A 13,793-nucleotide genomic window follows, 5' to 3' on the forward strand; every position below is an offset into this window, starting at 1 on the left:
AGACTTCGTAGTCACCATTTATTTTCCTTTTCCAAGTTACATTTAAGACGAGTAAGTTACTGTCTTGAGTAGCGATGCAGATCGCTACAGCGATGAGAAGCCAGGCAGTTGCCATGGCCAATATCGCTGTGGGAACACTGGTGATGAAGGGAGTCGAACGAAGCGTGATGGCATACCTGTTATTCTTATAACAATTGTAGATGCCATGGACCATCCGATTTTATGGTGCGAAACGACTACTTTTTCTGTTTCAAATATTGATTAGTACACTCCACTTTTAACGAAATAAATTCTAGGGGCAGTCTAAGGGTTACTAAAACATCTATACCTTTATTACATTATGCAGCAAACTAATTGTAATAAGAAATACATGGTGGTGGCAATACTACAGACGAAGTACGAATCTTTTCAATGTTGTACGAAATTTGCTAGTGACTCCTGTTGCACGTCAAGTAAGTCAGTCAGTATTAGGATATACTGCTGATCTGAACTACGTGTCAGCCTTGCTATCGATTTTCAATATTTTATGATATTAGGTTATCAAATTGAGTAATTGCGACCTGTTTTAAGGTATTTATCAATAAACGGGTTGTAATGCTATTCCAGAATATTATTTAGTTTTGCTACCAACATATCCGTGGTGTTGGGGTAGCGTCTTTCAGCTGTAATGAAAACGACTTCAGTCCCGGTGTCGAAACCCCATCACAACTTGCATTTTGAATAATAAACAGCATTGTCGGCCGAAGATTTCTAGCATGAGAAATCGTGTTCATTCTGTTGCACAATGGACATCGATGATGCAGGTGATCAAACAGGATTATTACATACGCTTCACCTGTCAGAGTCGTATCTAGACGTATCAGGGGTCCCATATAACTCCAACTGCACAGGCCCCACACCATTACAGATCCTCCACCAGTTTGAACACTTCCCTGCTGACATGCAGGGTCCATGAATTCATGAGGTTGTCTCCGTACTCGCACACGTCCATCAGCTCGATACAATTTGAAACGAGACTTGTCAGACCAGGCAACGTGTTTCCAGTTCAAAAATGTTCAAATGTGTTTGAAATGTTATGGGACTTAACTGCTAAGGTCATCAGTCCGTAAGCTTACACACTACTTCACCTAAATTAACCTAAGGACAAACACACACACCCATGCCCGAGGGAGGACTCGAACCTCCGCCGGCACAGTCCATAACTGCAGCGCCTTAGATCGGTGTTTCCAGTCATCAACAGTCCAATGCCGGTGTTGAAGGGCCCAGGTGGGGCGTAAAGCTTTATGTCGTGAAGTCATTAAGTGTAAACTAGAGGACATTTGGCTCCAAAAGCCCATATCTATGATGTTTCGTTGAACGGTTCGCACGCTGACACTTGTTGATGGCCCAGCATTAAAGTCTGCAGCAATTTGCTGAAGAGTTGCACTTTTGTCACGTCGAACGATTCTCTTCAATCGTCGTTGGTTCCGCTCTTGCAGGATCTTTTTCCGGCCGCAGCGATGTCGGAGATTTGATGTTTTACCGGATTCCTCGTATTCACAGTACAGTCGTGAAGCGGTCGCACGGGAAAATCCCCACTTCATCTCTACCTCGGATATGCTGTGTCCTATTGCTCGTGCACCGACTGTAACACCATGTTCAAACTCACTTAAATCTTGATAAACTGCAATTGTAGCAGCAGAAACCGATCTAACAACTGCGCCAGACACTTGTTGTCTTGTATAGGAGTTGCCGACCACAGCGCCATATTCTGGATGGTTACATACCTCTGTATTTGAATACGCATGCCTATACCAGTTTCTTTCGCGCTTCTGTGTCGATATAGTGGGGGTCAGTGAAGTGAAATGGAAAGAAGACACGGAATATGGTCACATGAGGATAGGGTAATATCAACAGCAGCAGAAAATGGTATGACGGGAGTAGGATTTATTAGGAATAGGAAGGTAAGGCGGAGAGTTTGTTACTGTGAACAGTTCAGTGATAGGGTTGTTTCTATCAGAATCGACAGTTAAGTGATAGGGTTTTTCTCATCAGAAACAGCAAACCAGTACCGCCATCGATAGTTCAGGTATACATGCCGACGTCGCAAGCTGAAGATGAAGAGATAGAAGAAGTATATGAGGGTGGTGAACGGATTATTCAGTGCGTAAAGGGAGATGAAAATCTAATAGTCACGGTGGACTGGAACGCGGTTGTAGGGGAAAGGGTAGAAGAAAGGGTTACTGGAGAGGACGGTATAGGCACTAGGAATGACATAGGAGAAAGACTGAGTTTTGTAATAAATTTCAGCGAATATTCTGTTGAAGAATCACAAGAGGAAGAGATCTGCTTGGAAAAGGCCGCGAGAAACGGGGAGATTTCAGTTAGATTATTTCATTGTCAGACACTGATACTGGATTGTAAGGCGTACCCAGGAACAGATTTAGACTCAGATCATAATATAGTAGTGATGAAGAGTAGGCTGAAGTTTAAGAGATTAGTCAGGAAGACTCAATACGCAAAGAAGTGGGCTACGGAAGTACTAAGGAATGAAGAGATACGCTTGAAGTTATCTAAGGCTACAATACTGTAGTAGGCAACAGCTCAGTAGGCAGTACGGTTCAAGAAGAGTGAACATCTCTAAAAAGGGCAAACACAGAAGTTGGAAAGGAAAAAATAGCTACAAAGAGCATAACTGCGAAGACATCATGGGTAACAGAAGAAATACCCTAGTTGATCGATGAAAGAAGGAAATACAAAAATGTTCAGGGAAATTCAGGAATACAGAAATACAAGTCGCTGAGGAATAAAATAAATAGAAACTGCGGGGAAGCTAAGACGAAATGGCTGCATGAAAAGTGTGAAGAAATCGAAAAAGAAATGATTATCGGAAGGACTGACTGAGCATGCAGGAAAGTCAAAACAACCTTCGCTGAAATTAAAGGCAAGGGTGGCAACATTAATAGTGTAACGGGAATTCCACTGTTAAATGCTGGGGGGAGAGTGGATAGGTGGAAAGAGTACAATGAAGGCCTGTATGAGGGGGAAGATGTGTCTTATAAGATAAAAGAAGAAACAGGAGTCGATATGGAAGAGATAGGGTATCCAGTATTAGAATCAGAATTTAAAATAGCTGTGGAAGACTTAAGATGAAATAGGGCAGAAGGGATAGATAACATTCCATCAGAATTTCTAAAATAATGGGGGGGGGGGGGGGGGGGAGAGGGAACAAAACGACTGTTCACGTTGTTGCGCAGAATGTTTGTGTCTGGAGACATACCAACTGACTTACGGAAAAATATGATCCACAGAATTCCTAAGATAGTAAGAGCTGATAAATGCGATAATTATCGCACAATCAGCTTAACAGATTATGCATCCAAGTTACAAGAATGGAAAGGAAAACTGAGGACGTGTTAGATAACGATCAGTCTGGCTTTAGGAAAGGTAAAGCCACCAGTGAGACAATTCTGACACTGCGGTTGACAATGGAAGAAAGACTGAAAAACAATCAGGACAGAGTCATAGTATTTGTCGCTCTGGAGAAAGCGTTGGACGATTTCAAATGGTGTAAGATGTTCGAAATTCTGAGGAAATTAGGGGTAAGCTACAGGGAGCAACAACATGAACAGGAGCCAGGAGGGAATAAGAAGAGTAGAAGACCACGAACAAAGTGATCGGATTAAAAAGGATGTAACACAAGGATGTAGTCTTTCTCCCCTACTGTTCAATATTTGTGTGGGAGGAAGTAATGATAGAAATAAAAGAAAGGTTCAGGAATGGAATTAAAATTCAAGGTGAAAGTACATCAATAATAGAATTCGCAGATGACAGTGCTATCCTGAGTAAAAGTGAAGAAGAATTACACGGTGTGCTGATTGGAATGAACAGTCTAATGAGTACAGAATATGGACTGAGGGAAAATCGAAGAAAGACGAAAATGATGAGAATAGCAGAAATGAGAATAGCGAGAAACTTATCAGGACTGATGGTCACCAAGTATATGAAGTTAAGGAATTATACTATCTAGACAGCAAAATAACCACTGACGGACGGAGGAAGAGGGACATGATAGGCTGACCAGCATTGGAAAAAAGGGCATTCCTGGCAAAGATAAATCTACTATTATCAAACGCAAGCCTAAATTTGAGGCAGAAATTTCTGAAAATGTTCGTGTGGAGCACAGCACTGTAGTGAAAGAGGGACTGTGAGATAACCAGAACAGAAGAGAATCGAAGCGTTTGAGTTGTGGTCCTACAGACAAACGTTGAAAATTAGGTGAACCGATGAGGTAAGGAATGAACAGGCTCTGCGTAGAATCGGGGCGGAAAGGAAAACTGTAGAGGAAGACAGAGATTGGAATACAAAATCCATCGGCTCCACCTCAGCAGCTTCGTGACCAACCCTGCCGCCCGGCGGACTGAGAGGCTGAGGATTCCATTGACAATCCACAGACCAGACAAACTTAACGGCCGTCTGGCGAAACCTGTTAAGAGGTTGGTAGATGTTCGCTGCCCAGAGTATGAACTCACCAGGAGCAGGCAGGCTTTCGACGCCTTTGATGTGATTCATAGAGACAATACCACCTTTCCTAAACACAAAAACGCATCTTCGGGAAGAAGGAACTCTACTTTTCCAGCTTGTAGCGCAGGCGGATCTCCAGGAGGCGTTGGAAGACCGACTGGAGTTTTCGCACATGTTCCTCTCTATAGGGTCCTGTTGCTCAGATATCATCAAGGTACCTGACGTACAGGGATTGTCCTGAATCAGCTGCTCTAAATACTCAAAAATTTGTTCAAATGTGTGTGGAAACTTATGGGACTTAACTGCTAAGGTCATCAGTCCCTAAGCTTACACACTACTTAACATAAAGTATCCTAAGGACAAACACACACACCCATGCCCAAGGGGGGACTCGAACCTCTGCCGGGAAACTCCAACTGTTGATAAATTTCGCGGGCAGGTGAGGTTCCAAAAGCCAAGAGATTAGGCTAATAAAACGCAAAGGGAAAATTGAGGACCAGGAAAATCCGAGAAACCGTGTCCGACAGCAGCTGCAGGTAGGCATCCAGCAAGTCGATGCGCGTCCCCGTAACACCTTGGTCAACAACTCCGCCTGCCACGGAACTGGATGCAAGAAGTTGGGAAGAGAATAGGAGCCTGGCTTGGGCGCAAAGCAAATCCGCATTCTGGGTCGTCAACGCCTGTATCTACTCCTGCTGCTGCCACTGCTGTTCTTTCGGCTGGCGAAACTGTTGTTGGCAGCATTGAAGAAATTGCTGGTCCATGGTCGCCCGAAATGAATGCTAGCAAAAGGGAAACAAAAGTCCTTCGTTGCCACTTTAGATTTTGCAAAGGCGTGACAACGCCGCTACACTACACTGTAGGTGCGGGTACTCCATGGACCGAAGATGACCATTTTCCTCGCAAGAGGAAACGAAAACTCGCCGTGAGGGAAGCAGAAGGTCCGAAACCGCGCTGAGACGTGCACAGGGATAAACTCTGCACACGGCTCTTGCGGGCGACTGGCGACTGAGTGTTCTGCAGCGTCACTCGGCTCGACGCGCAGGGTAAAGTCAGTGGTGGTTGGAATCAGGGTAAACTCTGGTCCGCCCGACTCACTGCTGTCCGCCGGTCAACACTTCTGTCAGCGGGTCTGCCCTTACTACGAGTCGCGTGCCCCCTCCATGACAGGTTTCCGCATTATTCCACGTGCACTTCCCAAGGAATTTCATGTGCCTCCATTGTAACGTCTGCTGACGGGGATATTAAAGTATTTTTGAGACGATCTGTGAGTTTTATGGTCCAACATTAGTACTTTTTCGTGCATTGCCCAAAGTACCTACTGATAACAAACAGACCCGAATTTTTCGACTCTGTAAGCGCAGAACAGGGAATCAGTGATCAAAAGGCGGTTGCAGCATCTCTGAATATGGAAGTAAATAGGAATATAAAAAATGGGAGGAAGGTTTATCTATTTAGCAAGAGTAGTAGGAGGCAGATTTCAGACTACGTAACAGATCAAAACGAAAATTCCTGTTCCGACACTGACAATTTTGAGTGTTTATGGAAAAAGTTCAAGGCAATTCTAAAATGCGTTTTAGACAGGGTACGTGCCGAGTAAAACTGTGAGGGACGGGAAATACCCACCGTGGTTCAACAACAAAGTTAGGAAACTACTGCGAAAGCAAAGAGAGCTTCAGTGCAAATTTAAACGCAGCCAAAACCTCTCAGACAAACAGAAACTAAACGATGTCAAAATTAGCGTAAGGAGGGCTGTGCGTGAAGCGTTCAGTGAATCCGAAAGTAAAATTCTATGTACCGACTTGACAGAAAATCCTAGGATGTTCTGGTCTTACGTTAAATCAGTAAGTGGATCGAAGCAGCATATCGAGACACTCTGGGATGATAGTGGCATTGAAACAGAGGATGACACGCGTAAAGCTGAAATATTAAACACCTTTTTCCAAAGCTGTTTCACAGAGGAAGACCGCACTGCAGTTCCTTCTCTAAATCCTCGCACAAACGAAAAAATGGCTGACATCGAAATAAGTGTCCAAGGAATAGAAAAGCAACTGAAATCACTCAACAGAGGAAAGTCCAATGGATCTGACGGTATACCAATTCGATTCTACAGAGAGTACGCGAAAGAACTTGCCCCCCTTCTAACAGCCGTGTACCGCAACTCTCTAGAGGAACGGAAGGTTCCAAACGATTGGAAAAGAGCACAGGTAGTCCCAGTCTTCAAGAAGGGTCGTCGAGCAGATGCGCAAAACTATAGGCCTATATCTCTGACATCGATCTGATGTAGAATTTTAGAACATGATTTTTTGCTTACGTATCATGTCACTTCTGGAAACCCAGGATCTACTCTGTAGGAATCAACATGGATTCCGGAAACAGCGATCGTGAGAGACCCAACTCGCTTTATTTGTTCATGATACCCAGAAAATATTAGATACGGGCTCCCAGGTAAATGCCATTTTCCTTGACTTCCGGAAGGCGTTCGATACAGTTCCGCACTGTCGCCTGATAAACAAAGTAAGAGCCTATGGAATATCAGACCAGCTGTGTGGCTGGATTGAAGAGTTTTTACCAAACAGAACACAGCATGTCGTTCTCAATGGAGAGACGTTTACAGACGTTAAAGTAACCTCTGGCGTGCCACAGGGGAGTGTTATGGGAACAGTGTTTTTCACAATATATATAAATGACCTAGTAGATAGTGTCGGAAGTTCCAAGAGGCTTTTCGCGGATGATGCTGTAGTATACAGAGAAGTTGCAGCATTAGAAAATTGCAGCGAAATGCAGGAAGATCTGCAGTGGATAGGCATTTCGTGTAGGGAGTGGCAACTGACCCTTAACATAGCTAAATGTAATGCGAATACATAGAAAGAAGGATCCTTTATTGTATGATCATATGATAGCGGAACAAACACTGGTAGCAGTTACTTCTGTAAAATATCTGGGAGTATGCATACGGAACGATTCGAAGTCGAATGATCATATAAAATTAATTGTTGGTAAGGCTGGTGCCAGGTTGAGATTCATTGGGAGAGTCCTTAGAAAACGTAGTGCATCAACAAAGGAGGTGGCTTACAAAACACTCGTTCGACCTGTACTTGAGTATTGCTCATCAGTGTGGGATTCGTACCAGGAGGGGTTGTCAGAGGAGATAGAAGATCCAAAGAAGAGCGGCGTGTTTCATCACAGGGTTATTTGGTAAGCGTGATAGCGTTACGGAGATGTTTAGCAAACTCAAGTGGCAGACTCTGCAAGAGAGGCGCTCTGCATCGCGGTGTAGTTTGCTGTCCAGGTTTCGAGAGGGTGCGTTTCTGGATGACGTATCGAATATATTGCTTCTCCCTACTTATACCTCCCGAGGAGATCACGAATGTAAAATTAGAGAGATTAGAGCGCGCACGGAGGCTTTCCGGCAGTTGTTTTTCCCGCGAACCATATGCGACTGGAACAGGAAAGGGAGGTAATGCAGTCGCACGTTAAGTGCCCTCCGCCACACACCGTTGGGTGGCTTGCGGAGTATAAATGCTGATGTAGATGTAGATGTAAAATAGAATTAAGTGCTCTACTGACATAGGAGGAAAAGTTTTTGGATAGACACTTAGGAGCGGTTAGTTACGTGTTGTCGTGTCCCCAGGAGCCCTGCAGGTTGTCGGACGGGCAGCTGATGAAGGCGAGGCAGAGCTGCCCCACGACGTCGATCAGCTCGACGCCGACGTTCCAGGCGGCCAGCACGCGCGGCCGCGGCTTCCAGCGCGAGATCACCAGCGCAGACGTGATCAGCCCCAACGCCGTGAACACCAGACCCACGGAACCTGCGGGCACGCGGCCAGGGGTTAGCTGTCTGGCGTTTCTTGACAGCTGCGAGCTGCTCGCCCATGTAATCAACCGAGCAAGGCGCACAGCCACATTATCCTTTAGCTGAACTAGCGCATACCACACGAATACGGCGCGTTTTGTAGCTAGACTGTCTCGAAATCTACGAAGGCTGTCCTGTGAATTTTGAGAAAAATAACAATTAGGACAATGAGGTAAGGAACTGTTTAATTCCAGTTGAAGCGTCTTGTGAGGATGGTTCAGGTGGTAGAACAGAACACAGCAAATGCAAAGAGACCCGGTTTCTGTTAGGTACTGGACTATCTAAAGATTTAGAATTAAGAGTGCAACAAGCGCACCTCTTTCAAATGGGTGCCCGTCAACACAAAAAGGAGAAAGTAAGTGCCTACGAGTTTATTCATTCTTCTCCAACATCCGCGATATCCTAAATATGATCTTCCTCCAGCTCAACCGTGGCGCGGTTCACGGAACATGATCCTTATCCTTTTCACATTCAGCGTATCAAACGTAGAATGAGACATGTGCACGTGTTGAGACCACGCATAGCGTCATGAACTGCTAATAGATTTTGTTTCAACCATCAACCCTCAGGTTTGTTAACTTACTTCTTCAGTGTTCTCATACGCCAGCTTTCCTCTTCATTTCAGCTTAATGCGGCATTATGTATCATCAACGATGCGTTTGTACTAATGTCTAGGCCTTACTTCAGCTGTCACTTCAACTAAAATTTTGAGCTGCAACTCATATCGTAATGCTCCGCTAAAAACAGTTTTACGCCAACAGTGCTTTGTTGTTGTTGTCGGGAAAAGGCTTTCTCAACACTGCTTTGTCCACAGAAAATCGCTATGTACGGCCGCATGCCTGCTAGAGGGTAAAGTAAAACTGAAAAAGTTTATTTCACTTGAGCGTGCTGTGTCTGTAGCCGTGAACGAGACAATTCTGTTTGTGTGGACTTTCCAATCTGCCAATATGCCATGAAGGATCATTCCAGGCTTAGACCATTGTCACTTGTCGGCAAGAAGGATTATCACCACTGGACGTTGATCATAGAAACGCCACGCACCACGGTCCGTCATTCGAACATTCAGCAACTGTCGTGAGACATGAAACCTTATGAGTATGCCTCATGGCGGTCGCTCGCGGTCTGAAGAACCAGCTGATGTCCGCTTCGTAGGTTTCATAGATTGTAGGTACCGCGATGTGAATGAAACAGATCTGCGTGGTACCTAATTAGAGGTAATTGGGAGGGCTATGTCCACTCAGGCAATGCGCAACCGTCTCCATACGATCGCATTGGCATTTAGGGGTCCATTACCAACGTTAGTACAGTCTCTCTGGCACCGTAATGCACGAAGAAGATGGGCAAGAGGACATCTGAAATGGAACTTAGATATGACACATCAAATTATTTTCAGCTACGAATCGAGAATAAGTCTCACGCTTCATGCTCGCCGTAGAAGAGTGCGGGGGCGGTCAGGTACCAATGCTTCTCTCATACATGCATTCCCACAGAATCAGCAAGGAGTTGCGTCAGTCATGTTTTGAGCAGGTATCAGAAATGTGACGCCTCTTATCGTTATGAAAGTAATTCAATCTCTACGTAATTTCGGCATAGGATCCTCCCATTTACACTAATTGTTCAAAAGCGCCCAGACACCTATTATAGGAAATTAACATGGGTTCTGTCCTACATCCGTCTTTATGACAGCTTCAGTAGTGTTGGAGACACTTTCAGTGAGGTCTCTCCACGCATTTGGAGGAATGTCAGCCCTTTCTCCGTCAAGAGCGGAATCCACACAAGGTAGAGATGTTCGACCCTGGAGTCTGGAGCGAAGTCGACTTTCTAACTCATTCCAAAAGTGTTCTGCTGGGTTCATGTCGGGACCTTGGGTAGGCCAGTCCGTTTCAGGAATGTTTTTGTCAACGAACAAGTGGCTCACAGATGCTGCTGTATGAGGAATTGTATTGTCATTTTGATATAATCAGTCATTGTCTCCGAACTATTCCTCTACTGTACACAGTGCACAATGCTCTAAAATGTGTTCATTTACTTTCTCATTTAGCATTTTCTTAAACGAAATATGTGAACCACATGCTGAACACAAAAACACCCCACCGTACCATGATGTGTCTAAGAATGGAAACCATTTTATTGTATTCCACATTACCGAAACCTTCCTGCAAAACTACTGTAGCAGTATATGTCTTCATGTTTTTTACAAACTTGTCCTTTTTTAGCAGCCGCTGCACAAAAATATCAAGTACCTCTGTGTCTCTTAAAACCCGATTCGTGCTCTCCTAACAAAGCATCAGTTTTTGCTTCCATTCTTCAAAAACTACTTTGTGGGTATTTTTAGGCGCGCTGTACTATGCTTATTGTGCGATGATTTTTTCAAGCAACTTAGTGTCTTCGTTATAGGTACACTTGCCACTAAAATACAGTTACAGCTGACATCTCCAAAGACAGAACGAACGTAATCACCCTTGCCAATAGAGTGTAATAAGACACTTCGGTTTGTGCAATAGTAGTAGTAGTAGTAGTAGTAGTAATAATAGTAGTACTAGGTTGAGCGAATGGAACGTGTGTGTGTGGAGAGGGCGGGGGGGGGGGGGGGGGGCAGGTGGGGACAGACTGAGAAAAGAGCAGTGAATGCTGAAAATGATAACAGTAAAGAGCTCCACTGCAAGACGCACCACAAACCAACAACAATTTAAAACCCACACTATAAATCTAAATAATTATGAACTACAAGTTTGTAAATATAATAAGTAGTACATTAATTATTTAGTGATACACGCTCCCGAATAAAGTCCACAGTAAATATCATCCTCTCAAAATAAGCATATAAACAGTTTTAAAATGTTACTGCACACTTAGCTTGGTCACTAAATTGCACGTTATATGATAATTACAGCAAATAAATAAAGCAAATATTGATCTGCGCTATTGGCCGATAGAGATTATTTCCTAATGATGTTTCGCAACAGTTTCGTATGTGCTACTACGGAATTTAATTTTTTTTCGCAAGGCCAGGATAAAAGGGAGCACTTACCTGAGATTAAGCTGGCGGTAGCCGCGGACTGCCGGAACTGAGTCTCCATATACTTCGGCATGAAGATCCAGTAGCCGATCACTCCGAACATGAAGCACACGCCGCTGAAGGTGTTGAACAACAGCACGGGGTTGTGGATGAGCCGAGAAAACGCGCAACGGAAATCTGTACAAAGGCAGACAACACGTTCAAACGAAAGGTGCCTGCTCTGCTCCAGCTACACTATGTGATCAAAAGTATCCGGACACCCCCCCAGAACATACGTTTTTCATACTAGGTGCATTGTGCTGCCACCTACTGCCGGGTACGCCATATCAGCGACCTCAGTAGTCATTAGACATCGTGAAAGAGCAGAATGGGGCGCTCCGCGGAACTCACGGACTTGGGTGTCACTTGTGTCATACGTTTGTACGCAAGACTTCCACACACATAAACATCCCTAGGTCCACTGCCACTGCCAGACTGAGATTCATTAGAAGAATCCTAAGGAAATGCAATCCGAAAACAAAGGAAGTAGGTCACAGTACGCTTGTTCGCCCACTGCTTGAATACTGCTCAGCAGTGTGGGATCCGTACCAGATAGGGTTGATAGAAGAGATAGAGAAGATCCAACGGAGAGCAGCGCGCTTCGTTACAGGATCATTTAGTAATCGCGAAAGCGTTACGGAGATGATAGATAAACTCCAGTGGAAGACTCTGCAGGAGAGACGCTCGGTAGCTCGATACGGGCTTTTGTTAAAGTTTCGAGAACATACCTTCACCGAAGAGTCAAGCAGTATATTGCTCCCTCCTACGTATATCTCGCGAAGAGACCATGAGGATAAAATCAGAGAGATTAGAGCCCACACAGAAGCATACCGACAATCCTTCTTTCCACGAACAATACGAGACTGGAATAGAAGGGAGAACCGATAGAGGTACTCAGGGTACCCTCCGCCACACACCGTCAGGTGGCTTGCGGAGTATGGATGTAGATGTAGTTCGGTAAACATTGTTACTGTTCTCTGTTCTGTTTTTCAAAGCTCGTGTCCTGGTCCGGCACAATCTTTTAATCTGCTGGGAATGTCAAAGCAGCGCATATTTCGCTGCATAGTGAAAGATTCATTCTGGAAACAATCCCACAGGTCGTGGCTAAGTCATTTCTCCTCAGTATCCTTTCTTCCTGAAGTGCAGTTTCTACTATGTATTTAGAACTTCCGTGAAGCTTGGGAAGCACGAGAGACGTGCTGGCAGAACTGAAACACCGAGGCGGGGGTTGAGTCATGCCTGGCTAGCTCACTCGGTAAGAGGATTGCCGTTTTGTAGGAGGAGTGAGCTCTGGATATTTTGAACTGCATTCTCTGCTGAGTGTAAGTGCATCCAAACCAGCTTCTAAGTGGGGATATAAGAAGTGGGGAAATGTTAGACGTGCATTTTTCCGCAAAACGCGTTTTAAATCCTGCTATTGTGTTCTCAGTACCTTGTTACATGTTCCTAGACTTGCTCTAAGTGTCAAAGTTGGACAAAATGTTTTAAACATTCATTATTATAATGGCGGACGATCTTCGTGCCAAGTAGTGCTTTCCTTGGGAGTTGGAAGCGCCATGCGTCTCAGGGTCCTCCATTTATTTGGTGCACAATTGGTTTGGTAAGCATAAACCATGTAAGCTTTTGTTTTTATCATTAAAATATGTTTATAGTTGTTGTTGTTGTTGTGGTCTTCAGTCCTGAGACTGGTTTGATGCAGCTCTCCATGCTACTCTATCCTGTGCAAGCTTCTTCATCTCCCAGAACTTACTGCAGCCTACATCCTTCTGAATCTCCCTAGTGTATTCATCTCTTGGTCTCCCTCTACGATTTTTACGCTCCACGCTGCCCTCCAATACTAAATTGGTGATCCCTCGATGTCTCAGAACATGTCCTACCAACCGATCCCTTCTTCTAGTCAAGTTGTGCCACAAGCTCCTCTTCTCCCCAATTCTATTCAATACCTTCTCATTAGTTATGTGATCTACCCATCTAATCTTCAGCATTATTCTGTAGCACCACATTTAAAAAGCCTCTATTCTCTTCTTGTCTAAACTATTTATCGTCCACGTTTCACTTCCATACATGGCTACACTCCATACAAACACTTTCAGAAACGACTACCTGACATTTAAATATACACTCGATGTTATCAAATTTTTCTTCTTCAGAAACGCTTTCCTTGCCATTCCCAGTCTACATTTTATATCTTCTCTATTTCGACCATCATCAGTTATTTTGCTCCCCAAATAGCAAAACTCCTTTACTACTTCAAGTGTCTCATTTCCTAATCTAATTCCCGCAGCATCACCCGACTTAATCCGAGTACATTCCATTATCCTCGTTTTGCTTTTGTTGATGTTCATCTTATATCCTCCTTTCAAGACACTGTCCATT

General features: G+C 44.3%; 1 protein-coding gene across 1 annotated transcript in view; it reads right to left on the minus strand.

Annotated features, from left to right (window-relative positions):
• LOC124777677 (solute carrier organic anion transporter family member 74D-like) overlaps nt 1–13,793 on the minus strand; it is a 218,328-nt gene that overhangs the window by 69,795 nt on the left and 134,740 nt on the right. The window contains exons 9-10 of the mRNA XM_047253157.1: nt 11,391–11,555; nt 8,120–8,315 (exon numbers count right to left, since the gene is read on the minus strand). Of these exons, the coding sequence (XP_047109113.1) occupies nt 8,120–8,315; nt 11,391–11,555 (361 nt within the window). The remainder of the gene's footprint in view (nt 1–8,119; nt 8,316–11,390; nt 11,556–13,793) is intronic.

Source organism: Schistocerca piceifrons, chromosome 1 (assembly GCF_021461385.2).
Source record: "Schistocerca piceifrons isolate TAMUIC-IGC-003096 chromosome 1, iqSchPice1.1, whole genome shotgun sequence".
In the NCBI taxonomy this organism is placed as follows: Eukaryota; Metazoa; Arthropoda; class Insecta; order Orthoptera; family Acrididae; genus Schistocerca; species Schistocerca piceifrons.